A 27278-nucleotide genomic window follows, 5' to 3' on the forward strand; every position below is an offset into this window, starting at 1 on the left:
ATGTAGCGTTCGAAGGTAAATGTTTAGAAAACCGTGTATGCTGCGCTGGTTTTATGTTCACCATTCAATCCTTGCAGCCTACGCCAGCTTACCCAAATGCACGCGGTTGAGGTGCTTGCGCAGATTTTTTGCATCCGTGTACAAGTTTCCACATATTTCACAAATAAACGGCCTCTCGCCTGCAGAAAACACAAAAATGTTACACATCTGTATTAATATACAAACAACGCTGCTTTAAGCTGGTGACCAATGTTTAAAACCAGAAATATCAGTGGTTTGCAGTTAAGATCCCAAGTGGGAAATAAAAATACTATAAACTGGTTGGTGAAGTGGAATTGCTATTAAATCTTGATTTAAAGCTTTTGTGACTGCAGGAATTCATATTCTTTGGGTCTTTCGGTAAAGTCACATAGAAAGGTTCAAAGTAAATAACAAAAATAACAAAAAACTACGACGTTTCCATCGCAATGTAAGCGGTCGTCATCAGGCTGAAAAATGAGAGGAAAGCTGCTGAAGCAGACTGTTTTAAGGTTTTTAAATGGGTGTAGCCCAAGGGTCATTAACGAAGTTGGCGGGGCAATTTATGTTAATGTATGATCGGAGGGCGACCTCCACAATGAGTGCGCGGAGGTGGCTATGTTAATGTGAGAGAAATTAGCATGTTAATGTCAGATCCTCAATTTGAATCCATCTTCTCGGTTGAAGTTATGTCTATGTTTGTATATCTGGATGGCTTCATGGACAAATCTTTGGTGGTATCCAGACGGCTTGCAGAGCACTTTGGTATCGGAGAAAACAATATCATGAGAGCCCACAGCGTTGTAGCAATGATCAGCCACGGCGGAAGAGTTCGTCCTGCCGTGTTTCAAATCTGCCTTGTGCTCGCGAATACGGTCTGATACATGTCGTTTCGTTTCCCCCATGTAACAATAACCACAAATGTAACTCAGTTTGTAGACCCCAGGGTACTGCTACTCAGGAATGACATCTTTTACGGATGGGATCAGATCACGGATTTTGTGTACTGGACTGAATCGGACCTGGATCTTGTGTTTGTTTAAGATTTTGGAAATCTTTTTGGTAATGCCTGCTATGTAAGGTAATGTGATGGTTTTGATCGGAGTCTCAGGGGGTTGTTTCTCCATGGTTGGAGAAACAGCTTTGCGGATGATGCGGTCCGAATATCCATTCATCTTAAGGATCCGGTGTACATGTTCTAATTCACTGGCCAGGTGGTGTTGGTCAGAAATGCAGTGGGCCCTATGGTGTAGTGTTTTGATGAGGGCATTCTTCTGTGCCGGATGGTGGTGGGAATCAGGTTTCAGATAGGAATCTGTGTGGGTAGCTTTCCTGGAGACAGAATGTCCCAAATAGCCATTAGGCCTCCTCTCAAACAGAGAGGAGGCCTAATGGCTCTTTGGGACAAACATAGATAAAAAAGACATAACTTCAACCGAGAAGATGGATTCAAATTGAGCAATCATTGGAAGGATGTTATTAACCAAGTTAAACCTTAGCTGCCTTATAGTTTGTATTCATATCCGTATCTCCAGTATTTTACTCCCAGCCCTGCTCACTCCCATCACTTAGAAATTTGCCGTGCAGTGTTTCGAGCCTGCAGAGCTCTCCCCCACCCCCCAACATGTCACAACTTTAGGTCGTGCTTTAGCTTTTAGGACCATCCTTGACGCTCTCCTCCAGCCCACGCCCCGCCCCCACACTCACCCTGGCTCCCCCCCCCCCCCCTCAGCTAAATAATCCCTTGTCACAGTCATCTCTTTGGCATACTTCAGCGATTGTTTTCGCTGTGGTTGTCCCCGCCTGATGATGGACCGAAACGTCGTGTTTTGTTTTATTTTATTTTCTCTACCTACGTGACTTTACTAAAAGAACCAAGAGTATGGATCCTTGAAGTCACGAAAACTTCAAGTCTAGAATAGCCACCTCCGCACGCTCGTCGTGGAGGTCGCCCTCCGATCTGACATTAACATGCTAATTTCTCACATTAACATCAACAGCCCCGCCCACTTCGTTTATGACCCTTGGGCTACACCCATTTCAAAACCTTTAGAACAGTCTGCCTCAGCAGCTTTCCTCTCTTTTTTCAGCCTGATGACGACCGCTTGCGTTGCGATTGAAACGTCGTAGTTTTTGGTTATTTTCTTTGAACCTATCTACGTGACTTTACCGAAAGACCCAAAGAATATGGAATTGCTATCCTCACTGTCTATCGTGATAAAATAGTTAGAGGCTTAAACAATCTAGTGCTGGATGACGAACTTCCCATGCTGTACCAGCAATGTTGATTTCATTTTACAATACTTCTCCATTCTGGTCAGCGTGTGTGTAGAGGGGGTTGGGTGGTGGTGGCCAGAACGAGTTTATATTTGCGCCATGATGACGAGATGTTAACTACCTCGCCTGGTATACAGGAGGTCGTGGGTTCGGTCCCGACCCTGACGCCTGCTGTATTTATAGTCTGCGTCTCTCTTTCCCTGTGGTCGTGTGGATTTTTCTCCGGGTCCTCCGGTTTTTAACTTTTCACATTTAGAATCAACATCATGTATTTAGAGTATTTGGCTGCTAAAAAAATTCCACATAAGCCACTTTGTTGAGCTATCATTTGTGATCAAGTCACTTCTGAAAAAGAGCTACATAGCTCAGTGGGGGGGTCTGACCTGGTAAAAAAATATTTCTAGATTTGAAGCTTTCGTGACTGCAAGGATTCATATTCTTAGGTTTTTTCGGTAAAGTCATGTAGGTAAAAAAAAACCTAAGAATAAAAAAATATTTACTTATTTCAGTTTTTATTATTTAATTTTTATCACTCACCGCCGATATTATTCGTAGCTGGGAATCAAACTCAGGTCACCAGGTTCACAGTGCAGTAGTGTGCTAACCACTGAACGTGCGGCCATTTATGCACATATATTCATAGTCATTCAACAAACTCACCAGTATGCGAGCGCGAGTGTTTTTTTAACTCCCCCGAGGAGCAAAAACATTTCCCGCAGGTGTTACATATGTAGGGCTTTTCACCTACGCAGGGGTAACAGGATATTGTTTACACTGCATTGGTTAAACAACCACTTGTAAACTCGTACAGTACAACAAAATAAACTCCCACATTCAAATGAGCTGGACAGGACATCACCGGACCTTCACCAATGTTCCAAGCCAGTGGTGGAAATTCCACATTCCCTTGACAAGGGCCAGTATCTCCACTTACATGTTACAAAGTGGTCCTCATTTTAATTGGCCAGGTTATTTCTAAAACCATTTTTTTTAAAGATTAATATTTTTTACAACAAAAGTCAATACATTTAAAATGTTGAAAAAGACAATGACAATATTCAGCTAAACCGGAAGCTGATTAAATCACGAAGACAAAGGAAACTGGATATAAAACTAGGGTTTTTGCTTCCTCATTCAAACTGTGCTGTTGGTATCTTCTCATGACATCAAGATATGTCTCCATATGGGGCTCTCACATTCAGCACCACCCGAATTAAATAATGCCACCCTGCCCCCAAAGGAGAACATTACGTAACTTCTTATCCATACGAGGGGAACCAATCTTTGCAGACCTAGGGAACAGTGCTCGTTGGCGTGTCAAAACCAACATTCTACAGAGAACATGAAAAATAAAATGATTCTGAAATATATACGTACAGTAGAACCCCTCTTAATGACCACCCCTGTTAATGACTAATCGGTTAACGACGGGCCTCCATAGAGCCCAATGTGTAGTGTATAGTGTAGTGTATAGTGTAGTGTATAGTGTAGTGTATAGTAGTGTACTGCCTCCATAGAGCCCAATGTGTTCGCTTACCGACCATTCCCCAGTTAACGACAGGCTGTTGTACGTACAGTAAATATTAATGCGTGTATTTATTAAGTATGTTTATTTAAATATTGTGTGTTTACAATGTTGATGGTATCTTTATGTGTTAATATCCATTGTTTCAATATTAGAAAGTAAGTTGTTTGGGTGAAAAAGGGTAACTTTCGATGCTGTCGGAACAAATTAAGCCTTTAACGTGTACTTCCTATACTCGCTTAACGACCAAATCACTTAATGACTCGTTGTGTGGAGCCAATTACCGGCGTTAAGAGGGGTTCTACCGTGTATAACTTCATCAAATCGTGTTCTCAAATCGTCTTGGCCTAGTCAGAGATTTGGACTGAGACCAACTCCTCAAAACAATCAAGAACCCGGCTTAACCACTTTCCCGTTCCGAGACGTCTGTAAGTCACAGTGTGTGGCGGTGTCCCATTAACCGCTGAACCACTGAACGCGCGAGCGGTAATTTTTTATTTAGCGAGGCGTAGTAGTGCCGCTGTTTTTAAAGACGTTGTTACTCACTGCAGAGAACCGTAGCAACACGACCGCCGCACTCTACGATAATCGCCGCCAAAACTGTGCCGCACACCCTCCCGCATGGCCTTGTGGAAGCCTCGGTACCGATTAAGTTATTTTATTAAAATGTTTTATTCCGGTTTCGTTTTGATGATGTACACATACGCACGTCATAGGTTACGGAATCGGAAGAAAAACTGATGACGTACACGTACGCCTGTACGGGAAGACAGGCTGGCCGGGTCGTTCCTGCCGTCGTCCCCTTCTAAGAGGCAGAAGAAAAAGAGGAAGAAGGAGGAGGAGGAGAAGGTGAAGAGAAAGAGGAAGAAGTTGAAGAAGAAGTTGAAGAGAAAGTGAACAGGAAGAAGGCGACGCACCGGTGTGCTTGCGCGCGTGCGTGATGAGCGAGCTGGACACGGCGAAGGTCCTGCCGCACACGTTGCACACGTAGGGGCGCTCGCCCGTGTGCCGGCGCACGTGGTAGGTGAGCGTGCTCGCCTGAGCGAACCGCTGCCCGCACGTGTCACACATGTACGGCTTCTCTCCGCTGTGTTTCCTGCTGGCAGGGGAACGAGATGGCCCCTTAAAAGTTGTTTGCTTTTACGAAACGGCGCTTTTCATTGCATACATTAAATCATCGTATTTTGCATTTATAATACTTAATTATCATTATCATGTATGTACGTATGTATGTATGTTGAACTTCTTTCGCACTGTCCGTCATCAACCACGCTAATCGTGCGGGGGAAGGACAATAAACTAAACACAAAAAGCAGTTTAAAAAAAAACTAGTTTTTCAATCTAGATGATTTAAACGTGCATAGCTCCAGTGGCTTCCTAATATCTTCACGATTCATAGGCACACAACCCCGTAGGTGTCCGCTGCACATTTCGTCTTGTAGTGGCAGTATGCTCAAGTGGTGCCACATCTTTCTGGCAAAAATCTCAATGATGTCGCCGTTAATCCATTCTCTATTTGGTCTTCCCCTCTTCCGGTTAATTTAAGGCTTTAATTTTACATTGCGTCATTCATGGCAAAAGTATCCTACACCGCTGTACATTAATTATATATAAGGACTGAATCCCGTACACATGGTTGGCTACGTATGGCGCGAAAGAAGCCCAACGCACACTCACACCGAGCAAATGAAAACCCCCTACTACTACTACCAAGCAAAATCAACAAGGGAATACACAAATTAAGAAATGGCACCGAAACAGAAAGCACTAACAAACAACAACAAAAAGGTTATTAGAACCAAACTCCAAAAAATCAGTCGTCCATTACGGCGCTTAAATGCCTCAGCATCTCAAAGCACCTCGCATCACGTCTCAAACATTATAAGGGCAACCCTGGTCGCTGCTGTCCCTGTGCGGAAAAAGGGAACTTTTCCACCGGCTTGTGAGCAGGCTTTAGTTTTCCAGGTGTGGTGCTGGGGAAAGGGGAGGATGGTTGCCGCAATTGAGAAATTTTCGGGGTGACATTTTGGGGAATTTGGCAAGTTTGGACGATGGCACCAGCGACACAATGGCCTACTCGTATCCAACGACGGTCACGGGTCCTTTGACGTGCGGTGAACCAGTGGTTATCAACGACTAGATGAACTGTCGGATATGGTTATTGTTCACAATTGCACCCAAGAAAAAAATAAAAACATATTTGTAAAAAAAAATTAAACAAAAATTCATATAAACAATAATAATAAAAAATATAAACCTCCATTGCAAAGCAAGCGGGGCCAGTGCATCGTGTGCATGATTTACCCGCAGCGTTAACCAGGGTGGCCTGCTGGAAATGAAACGTGAATCTCTGCAGCGAACGGCGAATGCGCCGCTCCTGCTGTTTGAGTGCCCGCTGACACACTATTTTACATGCTTTTATTTAACTCACTCTGTCTGTTGTTGTCGTTTTCATATCCTCAAATCTTGTAACTCAATTTTAACCCACTTCCCAATGTGGTATCGACTGCAAACTTGGTATACTTATGTCATACTGATGACAATACTATATTTTATAAAAAATAAAAAAAGTATTTTTAAACATTCATTTTTATATGTTATGTTTCGGCTTGTGTCTAATTGTCCACGTTCAACTGACGTTAGCTGTAAATCACCACGGTCCCTCACGTTGTGGCAAGCTTTGCGGCCACTTCCTGGAGTTGTGGAGTTCTGCCATTACGAGTACAGTACATTTCATTAAAGCTTGTTTTTTGTAAAGTATTTTTAAATATTACTTATTTCAATGTCAAGACGCTTCTCATTAGATGCCATTTAATCAATGGAATAAATATAGCTTGGGAGTATCAAGGTAAAAAAAATGTTGCAATCAACACTTTGAAATACTGTACAAATATTAAATATTAACTTTTTATATCAAATGTACTACGACGCAGAGGCGCGCACACGAAGGGGACGAGCATCTCTTTAAAATATTCACGCGGCCCAGTTCATGCGTCCCTGGTGCCGTTTGACAGGCCGGCAGTGGTGGTGGTGACGGCTTGGACCATTGCCTTGTACAGGACAAGCGAGGTTGTTAACATCTCGACCACAGTGCCAACATGTTAACTTCCTCACCTGGTATACAGAAGGTCGTGAGCTCGATTCCGACCCTGACGCCTGCTGCATATTTTAAGTATTCATGTTTCTCTCCCCGTGGTCTTGTGGATTTTTCTCCGGGTCCTCCGGTTTTTCCCTTCACATTTAAAAACATGTGATTATCGTATTTGGCTGCAATACATTTCCACGTGAATAGCCACTTCATTGCGCTATCATTTGTAATAGCCAGGTCGCTTCTGAAATAGAGCTATATTGCTCATATTCTCAGTGAAAATGTACCTGCAAATTACTAAACTATTTTTATTTTACCAGGTAAGGCCAACTGAGCAATAGATTTGAAGCTTTCGTGACTGCAAGGATTCATATTCTTAGGTTTTTTCGGTAAAGTCACGTAGGTAAAAAATTAAAATTAATAAAAGTAAAATAAAATAAAAATCACGACGTTTCGGAGGCAACACAAGCTTCCGTCTTCAGCTTGTGTTGCCTCCGAAACGTCGTGATTTTTATTTTATTTTTATTTTACTTTTATTAATTAAAATTTTTTACCTACGTGACTTTACCGAAAAAACCTAAGAATATGAATCCTTGCAGTCACGAAAGCTTCAAATCTAGAACTATATTGCTCAGTTGGCCTTACCTGGTAAAATAAAAATAGTTTAGTAATTTTCAGGTACATTTTCAGCGTGAGATGTTTGGTCACGACCACTGACAATTGCGTGTTTTTTGTTTTGTTTTTGCAGCAGCAATGAGGGAAATCCGCAGAACTCCGGAGAAAACTTGCGCTTAACAGAACATAAACTCCATGCAAATAGACGCCCAAGTCAGGAATCAAACCCATGGCCTTCTTGCTGTGAGGTGCAAAGTGTTACCACAACGCCAACCCTGCTGCCCCAAAGGTGTTCATGTAACACTCACGTCAACAGGATATTCTACAGAACTAGAGTAATGCCAAGTGTTGAATAACGCGGAACGGAACTGCGTGACCGTAGTGAGCGAACATGCGAGCTCGGATCTGTCCGTCTAAATATAAATGTGTCATTCATCCCGTCACAACTGTGTTATCACCTGTGTTGTTATCAACTTGTGATCACCGTTGTTATCACCTGTGTTATCACCTGTGTTGTTACCAACTTGTGATCACCGTTATCACCTGTGCGCCGTTGACATCAAACAACCTGCATCTTCCGAGGAATCATCATCCTGAATTCCTCAATTTCACCACTTCTATCATCATCAAAGCATCAAAGGTAATATAAAAGCCACATCGCTGTTAATTATTTATTTTAAGTGATTGTTATTAATTATTTACAATTTCCCCCCCATGTTCACTCGAACCAGGAACCGTAACTCCATTTTTCCCCAGTGGAACAAGGTTTTCTTCATTCGTGAATTCTGCATTCGCGAGCGTATTCACGAGCGTAACCCGTGCGGATAGAGATGGTTTAATGTACTTACATAATTAAAGAGGGCATGGTTGCAGCTGAGTCACTGAGTACCGTTTAGCACATTTATCACATCTTTAAAAAAATATTTATTCATTATTATTATTCCCAGGGTAAGGCCCACTGAGCTATGTAGCTCTTTTTTCAGAAGCGACCTGGCCACAAATGATCGCTCAACGAAAGTGGCTTATCACATGGAAATCTACAGCAGCGCGTATCTAAATATGGAGGTAAAAACAGGAGGACGCGGAGACCGGAGGATTCGACGACAGGGAGAGAGACACCGTGGACACCGTGATCTCCGAATATACAGCAGGCGTCAGGAGCGAGATCTAACCCACGACCTCCTGCATACCAGGCGAGGGAGATAACATCTCCTCGCCACGCGTCGGTGAGTGCTGCAATTATCATGACCCGCGATACACACCTCACGTGAATCTTCAGGTTGCTGGATGTGGCGAAGCGCAGCCCGCAGACGTCGCAGCCGTACGGCTTCTCGTCCCCGTGGTGCATGCGGGTGTGAAACACCAATTGACACTTCTGTGCGAACGCCTTTCCGCACACTTCACACACGTAGGGCTTTTCACCTGCGTGCGCGCAACACACCAAGGCGTGGACCGTTTTTGCATGACATTTACGAAATGAAAGTCGCCTTGTTCAATGCGACAGCTGCTGTGTCGGTGGAGAGCATTTTTAAAATGCAAATGTGTACAATGGGCTCTGCTATCCCAGGTGACGTTTTGGGGATGTGAGAGAATATAGGAGGGGGGTCGACTTTTTTGAAATTCAAGAAACAGAGCAGGAGTCCTGAAGACTTGATTTTAAGCTTTCGTGACTGCAGGAATGACTCTTTGGTTCTTTCGGTAAAGTCACGTAGAAATAAAATAAAATAAATAATAGAATACGACGTTTGATTGCAACACAAGCAACCGTCATCAGGTGTGAATGCAAGCTCGGAGAGAGACAAATATACAGAGAGAGAGACAAACACAGACACGGAGAGACACACACACAGATATGCTAATTTCTCTGCCCCAACCCCCCCCCCCCCTCTCTCTATTACCCTGTCACAGAGGCATTGTTTCTCTGTCTCTGCGTGCGTGTCTCTCTCTCTGTGTTTGTCTCTCTCTCTCTCTGTCTCTCGCGTTTAATTCTGAGGATTGTGCAGGCTTTGTTGCCATCATTATGGACTCGGTAATTTTCTGACCGCAGCTCGAGTGAGTGAGTTGTGATAGGTATGCGGGTGCGGGCGATGTGCGTGTTTACAAATGGTGTAAGTGGCGCATTTTCAGTGGTATGTGTATGCAAATGCTGTGCTAGTGGAGTTAGAAAGTGACGTGTATATGTGGAAGTTCTGTGTGCATGCGCGCGCGTGCGTGTGTGTGTACGTCGTGAGGAGCGGTAGTGCAGCTGTTAGCGCGCTGCGCTACGAAACTGGCGACCCCAGTTCGATTCCCGCTCACGGCAAACACCAGTGAGGATTATCTGAACCGGTCCTGGGCCTCCCCTAGGTCGACTCAGCCTTAAATGAGTGCCTGGTGCGGTGTGTGTAGTGACCATCACCACTGGGTGGCCGTGTGTGGTGCTGGCCACCCATCCCCTCATGTGCCGTGCCGGCCTTGATAGGTGCTCGCTAACAGCACTTGCTCCGACAATCTGTTCAGGCTATGTGGGGGAATCTTTGTCTTTATGTATGTCGTGTAAGCGAGTGGTGTGCGTAGACCATGTCTTTGTACTACCTTCATCATCTCACGCCTCGTGGGTCAAGTTACGTGACCAATGGTGGAGCCAGGATTTTCAGGTAGGGGGGGAAACCCCTCCAGCAATGAAAAATGATAGAGGAGTTGTTAGTAAGGACTTGTCCCTTGCTTTTTATTTGACGCGTGTGCGGCGATGGCGCAGCCATCAATCAAGGGTCGAATTCGAACCGTGTGTGATCGGCATCGCACTCGCTGAAGGTGAATGCCTTCAGGGAAGTCGTATACTGTATACGCAACTGCGCACAATTCTGTGAGTCACTTATAACTGCTTTGCCGTTATTTATTGCCAATTATGGACTCAGACTATTGTCCTATCATCTCATAGAGTCCCAGGCACATAATAATACTGTAAGCTACACGGTGGCAGTGGGGGTCGCAAAATACCGATTTATTACTAATAAACCCCAATGATCCGACCGAAATTAGGGATTTCGATCGGATCATTGGGGGGGAACGTGCCACCCCACCCCCCTCCACTGGCTCCGCCAGTGTACGTGACCATACTTCACCACGCTGGTCAGTGCGGCTCGGTGAAGGACCATAGACGTACAGTGCAACAATGGCTTTTGCCACGACATTTTTTCATAAAACTGCGGTACTGCAGGTGCCCCCAAATGCACTCAGTGCCCAAGCCAGGGAGAACAACACTGCAACGTCATAGGTATTAAACATTTACCATTCCCCCCCCACCCCCAACTCGTACCAGGTACCAGGAATGGAACCCCAGTTTTCGCGTTGAACAAGGTTTCTGCATTAGCGAATTCTGCATTTGCGGGCATTTTCAAGAATGTAAGTCGCCGTGGATAGTGGGGAGGGTTTACCATACTCAATTTAAAGAGGGCATGATTTCAGCCGAGTCGTTCATTAAAGTCTGTTCTAAAACGCTAATTGGACATAACACTGCCTCTGCAGACAGCTTCGCCCTCAAAATGTGAAAAGCTGCGCCGCTGCAGGTATCCCCAAATGCACTCAGTGCCCAGACCAAAACTTTGGAGAACAACACAGCAACGTCAAGCGTCAACAGTGAAAGTAAAACCTTTCTTTTCTGATATCCGACACCGACGAATGTATTGAGAGCCTGCCAAAAAAACCAAACAACCGTGGTGGTGCTGGTCGTATCATAACGGCGGTTTCTTCCTCGTCCCACATTTACACGCCCTAATTTTTTTTTTTAAGACTTTTCACACGACCGTTCTCCGGCTCGAAGGAACGGGGCCGAGTGGAGTAAAACGCTGCGCGGCCGGGGTGAAATCGTTCAGTACACGCAATGCAAAGGGGAGGGGGGGGGGGAGAGGCCAGCTCGCACCTGTGTGTATCCGCATGTGGGTCTTGAGCTGGTTGCCCTGCGTGAACGCCTTGTCACACAGCGAGCAAACGAATGGCCGCAGGCCCTTGTGGATGCGCGCGTGGCGCCGCAGGCTGCTTGGCTCCGAGAACTCTTTACCGCATGTTTGGCATACGGGCTTCCTCCTGGAAAGGCGCACGCTGGCCGGGTCGTTCCCACCGTCATCTCTTTCCAAGCCCGTAGGCGTCCACGTGTCCGGCCAGCCGCCCGGCGCGTTTTCGTGCCGGCCGGCCTCCTCGCTGGCCTCCTCGCTGGCCTCCTCGCTGGCCCCCGGGGGAATCTGCTCGGGTGCCTTGCCGTTGCTTGCGCAGCTGCTTCCGGTCATCTCGGAGGTGGCGTGTTCAGCGTCCGAAGGTTGGGTCGGAAAGCCGGCATCCCTGAAGAAGAAAAAAAAAAGAAAATTCGCATGTGGTTAAAAGATAAGTAGAAGTAACCGCAATACATTTATATGGCTTTTGTTTTTTTCACACAGCCGCCGAACTCGTAGGCACAAAAATGTCAAGCGGCCCGGCAAAAAACAGGGCTATCAAGGTTCGAAAAGATAACGAGTCAACAAGTTTCCTGAAGTGCATGAGATTATAAGAGCTTGAGGAAAAGACACAATGAGAGGGAATTCCAAAGTGGAGTGGTGTGAGGCCAGAAGCAGAGAGAGGAGCGTCGTGACCTGTGGTGTAGTGCTTGAAGTGTGGATGTGATGAGAAACCATCTGGTAGACCAAGACGCTTGAAATGAAGGTAATGTTATAGCGACAGAAAACAAGTTATATTCCGAAATATGCATTTTCACTTGAAGAATGGCTCTCCATTCATTGTCGATGGTAGAGAGGCGGTAACGTATACCCGTGCCCGCGGCATTGTCGAAAAAAACTGATTTTTTTTTGACAGAATGAATTAAAAGCGGTGTGTAATTTTTTTTTTCTTAATGGCACCCACATCCAGCTCTCCTTTTCACCGACGTGCCCCGTGGGGGCCCTTGATGAGGCCGGGGTGCTGTTTGTGCAGCATCGCCCGGCGGCCTCCCCCGCTGGTACGTTCCTCTCCACCGCCGCCGCCGACACTGCCACCTTGGGAGCAGCCACACGCCGGATTTTCCTGCGCGCTGCCTTTCTGTCGGAAGCCACCGTGGGGCCCCTTTTGCCACCGCTTTTTGCACAGCGTGGCCTCTCGTACCGCCCTTCCGAACTCCCGTCCGATGACCGATCGGATACGCTCGAAACGTCCCGTTCTGCCTCGGCACCGTTCCCTGGCCACAACTCCGACGTCGTCGTCTCCAAGCTCAGCGCCCGCCTCCTGCGGTTCGCGACGTTGGCCCGGTTGCGTCTGCGGAAGCTGGGTCGCTGGCCTGGAGACGACCAGCACAGATCGGTCTGTTTCACTGGCAGGCGTTGTTTACGCTGGTTTTTACGCGCCTCTCTCTGTCCCGACGCCGAACTGTTCCCGCCATCACTCAATGTCGTGTCTCCTGCTCCATCCACGCTTCTGCATTCTTCTTCTGATGTCTGCTTCGATTCCCTTTCATCTACTGCTGCCACGCTTTGAACATCACCCACATGACAAGTCAGAGGCGCGGGTGCTGAATCATTTACCATAGCACCTTTTACGACATCCGTTACGCTGCTGTTGCTGTTACGAATCCCATCGTGCTCAAACTCTTTGAAGCTGTTCTCCACCAGTCTCCCGGTTTCACCGGTGCTCTGCGCCGGGGTATCGGAGTGCTGCTTATCTTCCAGTTCATCCGAAGATAATGGTGGTGACGAGTGGCACGGCGACAGAGAGGACACCGGAGTAACGGCTTTAGAAGCGGCGTCTTCTGCCGATGCCGCCACAGGGCTCAGACCCTGCTCCACGCTTTGGCGAAGCAGAAGCTCCTCCAGCGCGTCCGAGCGCGGCCGGCTCGGCACGGCGAATCCGCGCCTTCGCGAAGACGACAACGCCGACGCCACCGGTACCCACGCACCATTGCTGGACGTAACCGTCGTCGCTGCTGCCTCCGGGTGGGAGGGGCTGGGTACATTCTGCTTGCACGTGGGAATCTGTCCGTCCACCCCTTGCGTGCGCAGGAGCGTCGTGAGAGCTTCCACCTGCATATGAAGCGCCGCGGACTTCAGCTCCTCGGCACTGCACCTACACAATGAGAGAGATGGGTAGACCGTTCATGTGGTCTCTACGCATCAGGGGTTTCTTATTCAACTATAAAAATATAAATACAGCTGCTAGTTTACATCGATTCAAACCTTACATCAAATCGTATGGCAGATATCGTTCACCACCGATGTTAACCAGAGCCTGAGCTTTAACTCAGGTTGTCTGTCGGGTTTAGGGTGCAGTGCACTAACCGCTGCACCACCGCTCCCCCCAATGATGTTGGTGTCTCACTCTTGGTGCTATTAGGCTACAGGGTACCAATTTTCACCAGGGACAGAATAATATCCTATGCGTATGCACGTAAAAGACGTGTAACAAAAGGTAAGATTGGAAAAAGTTTTAAACATAAAGATCACTTCAAAAGAAAACAATATGAAACATTACATGCTCAACAATAAACAAAAAATCATGAAGGAAAAAAATCGAAATAGTAACACTCAGCATTAAATAACAAGTGGGAAGGTAATTAAAAGCAAGATAAAGTATAAAAAAATAAGAATAGGTTTCCCCTTTCTGGCAATATTACAGGTGTTAAGATGTTCAAGTAGAAACCTTTTTCAAGGAATCATATCTACATTAACCACACATACTCATGGTGAACATGCAAACCAGAGAACGCCAAAAAACGCCAAAATGCGTTCTCTGGTCTGACACTGGTGAGACTAGGCCCGAAAGAAGGATTCTCTGATGGAGACCAATCAGTTTCAAAGACAATGCATATATTATCAGAGCATGTTGTTTGCATGTTTCACCACAAGTGCCGTGTGTGGTTAATGCAGACTTGATTCCTTACAAAATGTTTCTATTTGGTGTTTGAACATCTTAACATTTGTTTTATTGCCAGAAAGGGTAAAATCTATTCTTATTTTTTCAAACTTTGATACTGGCTAAAAATATCCCATTTTTTTTAAATATGGATGTATATTGACTTAAAAAAGTTTATGAGAGCCCTTCCCCTAAAAGAGGCACCCCCCCAAGATGTAACATACAACACACAGCCTTTTGCATCAACCACTCACATTTGTTACGATGAACCGAGCCAGAATTTACAAAGCGCAAACTGTGTAAGATCAACATGGCACAATGGCCGATGACGTTGTCGATAACAATGTTGATGCCACATAATATAATCATAGCCACGTGTCCCGAATTTGTTCAACTCTATATCCAAAACCAACAAGAGATGAGAATAGGTTTTTCCCCTTTTATCTGGCAACAAAACCGGTGTCAAGTTGTTAAAACACCAAACTGATGTCTGCATTAATCACAATACTTCTGGCCAAAAAGCAAAAAAAAATACTCTGATAATATATGCATTGTCTTTGAAACTGTTTGGTCAACACCAGAGACAGCTTTCTTTTGAGCCTCATCTCAAACGGTGTTAGACCAGAGGACGCTAAAAGGCATACAGCACAAAGACAATGCACTATCAGAGTAATGAGAGCTCGGGGTGAGCATCTACATCATGGGACCTCCTTTATCTGGCAACAAAAATAAACACACTAACAAGCTTAAAACAAATTCAACCGTCATTATTTTCTATAAACATATTTCCCAAAAAGAACATTTTAGAGAGAAAAATAAACAGTAAAAAAAATGTAATACTCTTTGGGTCTTTCAGTAAAGTCACGAAGATAGAAAAATAAAAATCACGACGTTTCAATCGCAACACAAGCAATCGTCTTCAGGTATCTCCAGTGGTCCGGGTGCTGCTGCGGGGTCCACTTTCTGCCCTGCTTCCTCCACCCCCCCTTCTCTCTCCCCCCTGCAGCCGACCTCTCCAGTGCTGCCGCGGTGGCCCACTTTACTCCAGTGACCCGGGTGCTGCTGCGGGGTCCACTTTCTGCCCCGCCTCCTCCTCCCCCCTTCTCTCTCCCCCCCTACTGCCGAGGCCTATATAACCTCGTGCCACGGCACATCTCTCGCCTACTTCAGCAGTTTTTTCTTGCTGCGGTTGTCCCACCTGATGATGATTGCTTCTGTTGTGATCGAAACGTCGTCATCTATTATTTTTCTACCTACGTGACTTTACCGCAAGAACCAAAGAGTATGGATGCCTGCAGTCAGGAAAGCTTCAAGTCAAGATTGAAAAAATGCAGCAGGCGAACTGCTGAGGCAGGAGAAATATAGCGGGAGAGCTGCTGCAGCAAGAGGTTATATAGGCCTCGGCAGTAGGGGGGGAGAGAGAAGGGGGGTGGGAAGGAGGCGGGGCAGAAAGTAACAGGCTAAATGTCTCACTAACATAGCTGCTGCTCCTTTTTCCTCCATGTGGCGGTGGCTCTCGATGTTTAATAGGCTGAATGTCTCACTGGCATGGCCACTGTTGCGGTGGTTCTCTTGCGTTGACATGCTGGTCTCTCAGTGCAGCGGCCAACGCCGCAGCTTTTGTTGCCCACGAGGTGGCGTTGTGCCCGGTTCTCTGACGCTGACATGCCAATCTTCTACATAGCTGCTGCTTCGGGAGCCAACTCACATTGACATGCTAATCTCTAATCTCTAGCAATACAATAGCCCCCTCTTCAGCACCGTAGTAGTGGGGTATATCAGGCTCTCCGATCTTACATTTACATGCAAATTACACTCTTTGGTTCATTCGGTAAAGTCACGTCGAAAGAAAATAAATTAAATAATAATAGAATACGACGTTTCGATCGCAACACAAGCAACCATCATCGGGTAAGAATGAATGTGAAAACAAACATAGTAAACTTAGAAATACAATGCAATACAACACAGAGAGTCGGCTATCACAACAGTCAACACCCTACCTGGTTGATTACGTTCTTCCAAAGATTGCTAAATTTGAGAGAGAGACAAAACACAGACACGGAGACACATGGACAGACACACAAGCAGAGAGAGACACACACATAGACAAACAGAAAGAAAACGCCTATGTGTCAAGGCCTTAAATAGAGAGAGAGTGGAGGGGATTGGGGTAGAGAACAATGAGAGTTGTGTAGAAATGTCATGATTTTTCTATCTATGTGACTTGACCGAAAGTAGTCACGAAAGCTTTAAGTCAAAAAATTTAATCTTAAAAAATTCCAATGTGTCACACACTGGTTCCGCGGTGCAAAGCGGAGGGAGTGGCGACCCTGCATCGCATCCATGTTCACTCCACGGTGGGAAACAATGACAACGGCCGCACCTGCCGGGAACATAAAAACGACCCTGATACCCGCTAGAAAATTTAAGTGATGAGATATAAGCTTACGTGCTGGATTGAGATAGGTTCTTACCACCCATGCCATGGTAACGGTAGCTAGAAGATATTAACTACCTCGCCTGGCATACAGGAGGTCGTGGGTTCCATCCCGACACTGAAGCCTGTTTATTTGGAGTTTGCATGTCTCTCTCTCCCCGTGGTTGCGTGAATTTTTCTCCGGGTCCTCAGTTATTCCCTCCATATTTAGAATCAACATGCGTTTAGAGTATTTGGCTGCTGTAAATTTCCACATGATAAGTTACTTTTGTTGAGCTATCATTTGTGTGTGGCCAGGTCGCTTCTGAAAAATATCTTTATAGCTCAGTGGGGCCCTTAAAACATAGTTTATACTTACATAGTTTTTTGATAATTGAGAGCTAATTGACCTCGACAGTGGATTTTTTCCGTTGCACTGAGTGCCGTGCAACACTTGTTCACATGGGAGAAATGTCATACCCATCGGTTGTGATGTCACGAGTTTGACCTCGTGTTCCCCCACCTGAAACGCTGCAATAATGGCTAGACGGAGTCACCCAATATCACGAAGTAAATGCTAGTATTAAACTCTGGCCCTAAATATTTTTTTCTCGATCAGGTAATTAAAAAAAAGTTTCAATCTACTCATCACAATGGTACAAACCGTGCGGAAATGTATACATGCAATTAGCCATACTGAGCTGCACATTATTGAATGTTTACATTCACAAATATCCCCCTGTTCTCGACTAAAATCCTAGATTGTTGGATCAGATAAAAAAACATAAATCAGGAAGATGTCCACATAAGACATATACAGAGAGATGTTCAGCAAGAAAAAAACACACACGCACCTGCACAAAGAATTCCGCTTGTACAAATACCCACAGCAATGTATATTGCCACTCACAAATTTAACTGCCATGTAGCCAGAACATTTTAATTAGAGCATGTGATATCTTCGATTATATTTACGATTATTTGCAAACTAAACAATGAATTAATATCGTAATATGGGTCTGGTTTTGTAATACTTTCAACACTGATTTTCAATTGTATTTATGACTCGTTCATAGAGCCTGTCTTTGCCAGGCAAAAGTTTTCAATAAATATAATGAAGCTGATGTGATTTTTTTTACAATTTGTATCTACAATCAGAAACGAACAACTCCAAAAATGTGTATTTTTCCGGAAAAAAAAACAAATAAAAATTGTTGACGACTTGATTCAACTTCTTTTTAAAGACGTATCCATCGGAAACCGCTCAATGTAAAGATTAAGTTGTTTTATTAGAACGAACATTTAATTGACGTAATGCTCTACGAGGGGAAGCTCCTATCTTTTACCGTTTTCTAATCATTCAGATTTGAACATCATGAAATGCATATTTATTCAATCAAAACCACTTGAATACAAAATATCTCAAAAACAATAAAAGATAGAACCCAATGGTTCTTGCGTTAACTTTATTTGCTGTTTAACACTCTATGAAATGAAAAAAACCCGGCAATGTTATATTTTGAACGGTTTCTGAATGACACGCACAAACATGTTTATGGGCACTTAAAATCGAGATATGGGGGGCTTAAAACGAAAAATCTCGGATTTTCAGGTTTCTCCTGTTGTTTGTATCCTAAAAGCTACCTATGTACCATATTTCAGCTTTCTACCTTGTCAGGAAGTACCGAAGAGGTTTTTGGGACATATAGATTAGGGTCTTTATATAGAAGATTATATGCAACCTAAACAATGAATATCATATATATGTGTGTGTGTGGTTTTGTAACACTTTCCAACATTCTAGATTTGAAGTTTGCGTGACTGCAGGGATCCACACTCTTTGGTTCTTTCGGTAAAGTCACGTAGGTAGAAAATATGAAATAAATTAAATCACGACGTTTTGGGCGCAACACAAGGCAGATCTGAAACATGGCAGGACTAATACCTCCGCTGTGGCCGACCATTGCTATAACGCTGTGGGCTCTCATGATATTGTTTTTTTCCGAGACCAAGGTGCTCTGCAAACCTTCGGGCTACCATCAAACGTTTGTTCAGGAAGCCATCCAGATATATAAACATAGACAATGTCAACCGAGAAGATAGATACAAATTGAGAAATCATTGGAAGGATGTTATTAACCAGGTAAAACCTTAACTGCTTTATAGTTTGACTTCATATCCGCATCTCCAGTTTCTTCAGCCTCCTACCCCTCAGCCCCGCTCACTTCCCAGCCCCGGCATTTTGTTGTTCCCGTGTTGGATCTTGCACTTCCCAGCCCCCCGGCATTGTGCTTTACTCGGTGTCAAGCAGACACTCCTCCCCCATTCCCCCTACGCCCACCCTCTCTAGCTCTCCTCCCTGGCTCCTCCCCCCCCCTCCTACTTATATGTAACTTCTTGTTAGCAGCAGTCTCCTCTTGCCCGCTTCAGCAATTGTTTATTGCTGTGGTTGTTCCACCTGATGACGGGCACTTGTGTTGTGCCCGAAACGTCGTGATTTAATTATTTTATATTTTATACCTACGTGACTTTACCGAAAGAACCAAAGAATATACTTTCCAACACTCTGTGGTGTTTATTTCGCAATAATGGTGATGCTTGTGCTATGCATGCTGGAAGCAGTAGATCATCCTCCAAGCCATGATGAGACAACAGCATCTCTAATGAAGAGGGCACGGGCATCCATGTGATAAATTTGGCCGGTTTCTACAGGATAAATGCTCAAGAGCAACACAAATTTACTACTGGACATCTGTACATAAAAAGCTTTATAACTCATCAGATTCCTCCAGTATGAATAAATATTCTGATTCCAATTACATATTAACTTGTTTTACAAGTTATTTTGCAAACCCCCATTACAGACCGAGCTAATTTGTTGAAAGCATTCAAAGGATGTTATCTATACATAGCATAAACAATACAGAGCGATGGTGAGTAATTATGAAATAATCACGTCCCTTACCCATTCAGCCTAACTTGTCCAGAATAGATGAAGTCCAAGACGGCAGCGATGGCACAGGGGCTTATGATGTTATTGTTCAGAGTGACCACAGCGATGCCAGAGCCACTCTGTGATCCAGTCTTTGTTGCCATCGCTCTTCTCTGACCGCTCATCCCAGCGGTGTCCTCCATTCCGTTGGCCGCACCATTATCGAAGCGCGAATCTCCTGTCGACGTGGCACTTTCTTGAGCCATAATAACACGGCAGTTCCCGTGCGTGTACGTATCTGCTATGTTGCTTCCTGAAGGAAAAGTGTCCTCCTTGGGCGTCTGTCCTCCCCCATTGGGCGGCGTGTGTAGCTCAAGGATCCGCGATGGGAGGCTGTCAGAGACACCGCAGCACAGCGCCGCCAGATGGGGACTGAAGGCAGCGAGAACGGCGCGGTGTGCTGGGAATGTGGCTCCCCCGGAAATTTCAAACATGCAGTCACATAAATCTCCGCGGGCACGCTGCGCACGGAGCTGCGCTAACAGTGACATCGCATGTTCCTCCATCTCAGCCTGTGAGGTTGACACAAAAAAACAAAAGAGTGGTCAATTATCATTACAATACAGCAGAAATGACAGTTACCTTGTGATTGTAATTCATTACAAAAATTACATAATTACAATTGAAATTGAACCCAAGTCTGCAGAAGATATATTCCACTGTCGGATAACTTTCAGCCGAAATATTAATATGCATATTCGAAAAGTTTTGCTGGATGGCTGGCTACTTGGTTGATGTCACCGTCCCACATCTGCGTGATGACGTCACCCACATCCCACAGCGTTCGGCCAAAGCTCCACTCTGGCCGTGTATCCCGTGCAAATGAGTGGGCCGTGCTAGTTTTGTAACAAATAATATATATACAGTATAAAGATACGAAATGTTTGCTGCTTAACATCTGGGAATAATCGTGGATCAAAAATCCAGAGCGGCTCAAGTGTTTACGATTAGGTAAAGGTTGAAAGCATTTCTTTCTCTTAAATAAATCTTATAACGTACATATGCAACCAGGGACAAATTATATTATCGTGAGCTGCAGAATACGTCGAAGTAACTATTCATTGTCGCATGTTTATAAAATGATTTAGGGTGGTGGAAGGGTTTAAAAATGTACTGATATGTATGTTCACATAAGCCATAGGGGGTACGACGCATAATTAATAATTCTGTGCATTCCTAACGTCTATAATCTGGGTTAGCTACAGTATGATCGGATTACACACGTACGTTTAAGTGCATTTTATATATAGTTTACCTTTTGTCATAACTCTGTAATCTGGTTAATATGGAAAATCTTTACTTACAAGTTCACGCATAATTTGCTAATTGCCTTTACAGTCTGTTTTTACTCAAAGGGGGAACTGAACCGTACATGTACACGTTCATATGAACAAAGCAAACAATGAGTAACATTTTCCTAACCATACGCTTAAATTACACTCAATCTGGGAAGATTTAAAAGAGCGCTTTTGTAGTGCGCAGTTGGGTTTTAATAAAAAAATGGGGTTTGGTTTACGAGGTTTAGATTTTGACTTCGGAGTCGTGAGTTACTAGGGTTGGAGTGGGGTTGTAAGCGAGAGTTTTGTGGTTTGGGGTCATTTAGGTGCACTGGTGGCATTCTGGTCCAGATAATATAAATAGCCACATGTCATAGCTGTCAACCCATATGGTTTACCCCGTATTGTACAGGGAAAGAGTTTGCAGGGCCATACAGCGTACAGCCGTTTCAATAGCGCAACAAAAAAATGTATACGGCCAAATAAAAACAAAAGTTGTTAAACCATTCGTAATTTTCTGTGTTTATTTATGTACATTTACAACATGAGTGTGTGCATCCACATATCAAGCAAGCAGCAACATAAGTAGTATTGACACCAATGATCAAAATGAATACATAAACAGTTTTTGTTTAGTAACCCACATTTTGTCTATTTGTTTGTGTTCTCCCTTGTGATGGGACTTTGTAGAATGAACGTTGATATTTATAGGGGCACGGGGTGACCAATAAGGTCTGAATTGATGTCATTAGGTAGGACACTGATAAGGGGTTGACAGGTATGGAATGTGCAGGGAGCACACACATAATTAAATGAACACACTGTAATCATTTTAAAAGTCACACACGACTTAATTGTATCACAATTCACGAGCAGTTTGTTTCTCGGTAGCTGAGGGTGTTGATACGGGTTTGAGGGGAGACATTGCTGCGATGAGTTCACTTGTGTTTAAGATCCTGAGTGTAGCGTGACTGCGATCAGCGGGGGTGAGAGGGGGAAGGGTGTTAGGATCAAGTGCGCTCCGTGTCGTGTGTTGTTTCAATGCGTGACAATACGTGTAAGAGATGCAAACGGGAGTGTTGACAGCGGGGGTAGCGCAAGACTGCGGGGGTCGTAGCCTCTATCACTTTGCTTTATATACTCATACATATTCCTCATGTTTGTTCTATGGATTATCCAGATTAGTTCGGACGTCAAATGGCACGAATTCCGTACACGCGCTTAACCGGTTTATTGCAGTTTAAAGCACGAGGCCCGGCTCTCGACAGAGGCGTGCCCCTCGCCTGAATCATCCCGAAGCCTCTGGCCCGCTTCTTCGGGCTGTGCGTGCCATGCGAGGGGCCAGGCTCGTGCCACGGCACAGGCCTCGGCCCGGAGTCACAACAACCACCACCACCGACACTGCGCCTAATCGCGAGCTTCCCGCCGCCACCCACCGCGTTCCATACGAGTCTTGCACCGTGTGGGTTAAATGTTCTCCGCGGAGATGAGATCGCCCGTTCAGCACGGGCACCGAGGGATCGCAGCCGCCTCGGAGTTTATCCGCAGCAGACTCCAGCAGGCACTCAGAACCTCGCGCGGTGGACACCTCAGGGGGGGGTCCTTGCTGTGAGATTGCGGAATCGATTCCAATTTCACGATCGAGGGATTTGAATCGGACCTCGCGACTTCGCGATCGATTCTCTCGCGCGTGCGCTGCTGCTGTTCGTGGTATCCGATCGCGATTCTAGCGGAATTGGAATCGTTTTTTAGATTAATCCGATGAGCTATTAAGCTCTTTGTATTTTTTTACAGACGTCCAGTAAGGGTCAGCAAGTTATAAAAAAACAACACAAAACATTGACGGGAGTGCAACGGTATAGAGAAGTTAAGCAAGTCACTAAAACGGACGCGTAAGTAATACAATTCCGAATATAATTACAACTTAAGCTTCAAATAAAGTACATTCCTGCGGATTTGTCAACACCAAATGCAAGCTTGACACAAAGCAGCGGCGGCTGCACTGTGTTCAAGAGCTGTGGGTGCCAAAGTCGAGGTCTGGTGGACACGAGAGGGCTTCAGGAGTGGAGAGTTCGTGTCGTGTTTGCTGTCCCTCCTCCATAGAAGGAGAGTAGCTGAGCGGTTTTACTGTAAAGGGTTCCACAGGTGGTCTTGTGACACCCAACTAATGGACACCCCGAACATTGTCTTTCCTTTGAATGTTCGGGTCTGTTTTAATGAAAGCTTACAGACAAAAATATGAAGTTTTTGAGAATTAAATGTGGGGGTCACAAGATATCCGGACCACACTGTGCAAGAAAAATCACCACAACACCCACCACAACCACAACACCCACCACAGTCACAACACCCACCACAACCACAACAACCACCACAACCACAACAGCCACCACAACATCCGCCACAACACCCACCACAACCACAACACCCACCACAACCACAACATCCACCACAACACCCAATACAACCACAACACCCACCACAACCACAACACCCACCACCACAACATCCACCACAACCACAACACCCACCACAACCACAACACCCACCACAGCCACAAAACCCACCACAGCCACCACCACCACTCTCACAACCACCACCATGACTCTCACAACCACCACGACTCTCACTCTCACAACCACCACCACCACCACTCTCACAACCACCACAACTCTCACAACAACCACAACACTCACAACCACCACCACCACGACGACTCTCACAACCACCACCACCACTCTCACAACCACCACGACTCTCACAATCACAACCACCACCACGACTCTCACAACAACCACCACAACTTTCACAACCACCACCACGACTTCACAACCACCACCACGACTCTCACAACCACCACCACAACTCTCACAACAACCACAACACTCACAACCACCACCACCACTCTCACAACCACCACCACCACTCTCACAACCACCACCACCAAGACGACTCTCACAACCACCACAACTTTCACAACCACCACCACGACTTCACAACCACCACCACAACTCTCACAACCACCACCACAACTCTCACAACAACCACAACACTCACAACCACCACCACCACCACTCTCACAACCACCACCACGACTCTCACAACCACCACCACCACGACTCTCAAACCACCACCACAACCCTCCTCCTCCACCACCACCGCCGCCAATCGCGTCTCACGCTCGCGGCTTCCGCGGCGTCGCCAGGCAACGCGAGTCAACACGGGGAGTGAGACCCACGCAACATCGAGTCGCACGCAACAAGTCGCACGCAACATCGAGCCTCATAAACACGGGCAGCGAGTTCCACGCAACGGCGAGTCTTACGCGGAGCATGGAGGAGAAGGTGAGTTTCTCGCTGACAGCAGAGTTGCATGTTTTCACGATGCGATATTAAATGTAAGTGAGTTGAACTTCTATCGCACCGTACGTAGCCAACCGCGCAAATCGGAGATGCGGGGGAAGTACAACAAACTACGTCTCTCTGTGTGAGTCTATGGGTCTCTGCTGTGCGAGTCTCTGTGTGAGTATATGAGTCTCTGTGTGAGTCTATAGGTCTCTGCTGTGTGCGTCTGTGTCTCTGTGTGGGTCTATGGGTCTCTGTGTGGGTCTTTGGGTCTCTGTGCGAGTCTGTTGGTCTCTGAGTCTATGGGTTTCTGCTGTGTGAGTATATGAGTCTCTGTGTGAGTCTATTAGTCTCTGCTGTGTGTGTGTCTGTGTCTCTGTGTGAGTATTTGGGTCTTCGTGTGAGTCTATGGGTCTCTGTGTGGGACTTTGTGTCTCTGTATGAGTCTATGTGTGAGTATATGAGTCTATGTGGGAGTCTATGTGTCTCTGTGGGTCTCTGTGTGAGTATATGTGTCTTTGTGAGTCTATGGGTCTCTGTGTGAGTCTATGGGTTTCTGTGTGAGTCTATGGGTCTCTGTGTGAGTCTATTAGTCTGCTGTGTGTGCGTCTGTGTCTCTGTGTGAGTATATGGGTCTCCGTGTGAGTGTATGGGTCTCTGTGTGGGACTTTGTGTCTCTGTATGAGTCTATGTGTGAGTATATGAGTCTATGTGGGAGTCTGTGTCTCTGTGGGTCTCTGTGTGAGTATATGTGTCTTTGTGAGTCTATGGGTCTCTGTGTGAGTCTGGGTTTCTGTGTGAGTCTATGGGTCTCTGTGTGAGTCTATGGGTCTCTGTGTGAGTATATGATTCTCTGTATCAGTCTATGGGTCTCTGTGAGTCTATGGGTCTCTGTGTGAGTGGTCTATGAGCCTGTGTGAGTTTAGAGTATTTGGCTGCTATACATTTGCACATACGCCACTTCGTTGAGCTATGATTTGTGATTGCCAGGTCGCTTCTGAAAAAGAGCTCTATAGCTCAGTGGACCTTACCTGGTAACATAACACATTGTTTAGTTCAGTAATAGCTGCACTTGATTTCTGGGTGAGACCACTTAGTGATCTGACCAAATTTGTGTCGTTATGACCCTCCACTACTCGACACTGCCAAACACATTGTCACGTACGCAAGCGTTACACACGTAAATTTTTTTTATTGTTTCAGCTCAGCGGTAAGTTGAGGAACAATCAAGTAATTCCAGTGCGGCATTTCACTGGAAACCGCATTAAACATCATCGGTCAGAATAACAATCCGGGAAGTGAGAACGCCTGCTCGTTGGCATCGCTGTATAACGAGTCGTGTGGACTATGCGTGTGCTCGCCAACAGCACTTGCCCCAACAGGCTATTGAGTTTACACGGGGGATCTTTGTCTTTGTGTGTCTGTGGAGCGGTTGTGGGGAGCGGTGGTGCAGCGGTTACAAACCTGGAAACCCGAGTTCGTTTCCCGCTCACGGCCAATACCAGTGATGATTATCTGAACTGGTCCTGGGCCTTCCCGAGATCGACTCAGCCTCAAATGAGTACCTGGTGCGGTGTGTAAACATCGTCACTGGGGAGACAAAGGCGTGGTGCTGGCCACCCACCCCATCATGTGCCGTGCCGGCCTTCGGAGGTGCTCGCTAACAGCACTTTTCCCAAAAGTCTGTCAAGCCTACACTTGGGATTTTTGTCTTGTGTGTGCAGAGGCCAGCGTGGAAAGATGTGGAGTCTGCAAAGGTGCAGCACGCCAACTCGGACCTGCTCGTGACTCACGTGAACCATACGCACGACCTCCTGGTGCGCTCATCATCGGCACCACAAAGTCACCGACACGTTCCCAGCAGATACCGTACATTGCAACAGATTGCATAGACTGCAACAGATTTCATACATTGTAACAGATTGCATGCATTGTAATAGATTGCTTAGATTGCATACATTGCAACAGATTGCTTACATTACAACAACAATGGCATATATTGCAACATATTGCATAAATTGCAACAAATTTCATATATTGAAACAGATTGCATATATTGGAACAGACTGCTTACATCGCAACAGATTAGATATACTGAATTGCCATACATTGCCTTACATTGCGACAGATTGCATACATTGCAGAATTGCAGAGCAGACCGATAGCTGCTTTAGTGTTTGCTCCACCGCATCCCAGCTGGTGTAGAGACGATTGCAATGAAAGTGAGCTCTGTCGCACGCGCTTCGTTTGTCAGGGGGATCATTGCGTTTCCAAGGTCTCTCTATTCGGGTTGTTAAAATAGTTGTGTTACCGGTAATTGCACGCACAAGGGAGGTGAACTATCAGCGGTTCATTGCTAACCACCCATGTCGGGACGTCCAGTCGTAGAGAAGGCTGCACAGTTAGGCTCTGGATTAATGAGCAACAGAAAGGTCAGGTACAACAAGTTAACTAACTATAACTATTAATTAACAAAAAAAAATATTTTACCAGCTAAGGCCCACTGAGCTCTTTTTCAGAAGCGACCTGGCCACAAATGATCGCTCAACGAAGTAGCTTATCAAGAAGAAATATACAGCAGCCAAATAGTCTAAATGGGTGATGTTGATTCTAAATGTGGAGGGAAAACCCGGATGGACCCGGAGAAAAATCGTCGCGGCCACGGGGAGAGAGACACTGCAAACTCCAAATATACAGCAGGCGTTACGGTCGGGATCGAACCCAGGACCTCCAGTTTATTAGGCGAAGTAGTTAACATCTCCTAGCCACTGCGGCGCCCAAACTCACTCAATAGCTGGAAAGCAACGCAGAGTGCGTGTGTGTACCCAGGGCAGCTATTGGAATAAACACTCAAAGGTGAATAAAGGAGCCGTG

General features: G+C 45.6%; 2 protein-coding genes across 7 annotated transcripts in view; one reads left to right on the top strand and one right to left on the bottom strand.

Annotated features, from left to right (window-relative positions):
- The window catches only part of LOC144720986 (uncharacterized), a 30236-nt gene extending 7573 nt beyond the window's left edge, over nucleotides 1–22663 (bottom strand). The window contains exons 1-8 of one of the 4 annotated variants that reach the window (XM_078598244.1): nucleotides 22497–22663; nucleotides 19757–20295; nucleotides 12396–13586; nucleotides 11425–11840; nucleotides 8786–8945; nucleotides 4738–4916; nucleotides 2956–3039; nucleotides 93–179 (exon numbers count right to left, since the gene is read on the bottom strand). In XM_078598244.1, coding sequence (XP_078454370.1) covers nucleotides 93–179; nucleotides 2956–3039; nucleotides 4738–4916; nucleotides 8786–8945; nucleotides 11425–11840; nucleotides 12396–13586; nucleotides 19757–20289 — 2650 coding nt within the window. In that variant the 5' untranslated portion in view covers nucleotides 20290–20295; nucleotides 22497–22663. The other 3 variants (XM_078598234.1, XM_078598253.1, XM_078598261.1) reach the window with 3 other exon arrangements.
- Nucleotides 22664–22742: 79 nt separating this feature from the next.
- VWA3A (von Willebrand factor A domain containing 3A) overlaps nucleotides 22743–27278 on the top strand; it is a 167509-nt gene continuing 162973 nt past the window's right edge. For 2 of the 3 annotated variants that reach the window (XM_078598274.1, XM_078598284.1), the window contains exons 1-2: nucleotides 22743–24404; nucleotides 26129–26221. In XM_078598274.1, coding sequence (XP_078454400.1) covers nucleotides 23319–24404; nucleotides 26129–26221 — 1179 coding nt within the window. In that variant the 5' untranslated portion in view covers nucleotides 22743–23318. The remainder of the gene's footprint in view (nucleotides 24405–26128; nucleotides 26222–27278) is intronic. The other variant, XM_078598292.1, reaches the window with a different exon arrangement.

This window comes from Lampetra planeri, chromosome 1, assembly GCF_965212315.1.
Source record: "Lampetra planeri chromosome 1, kcLamPlan1.2.h2, whole genome shotgun sequence".
NCBI classification, from domain to species: Eukaryota; Metazoa; Chordata; class Hyperoartia; order Petromyzontiformes; family Petromyzontidae; genus Lampetra; species Lampetra planeri.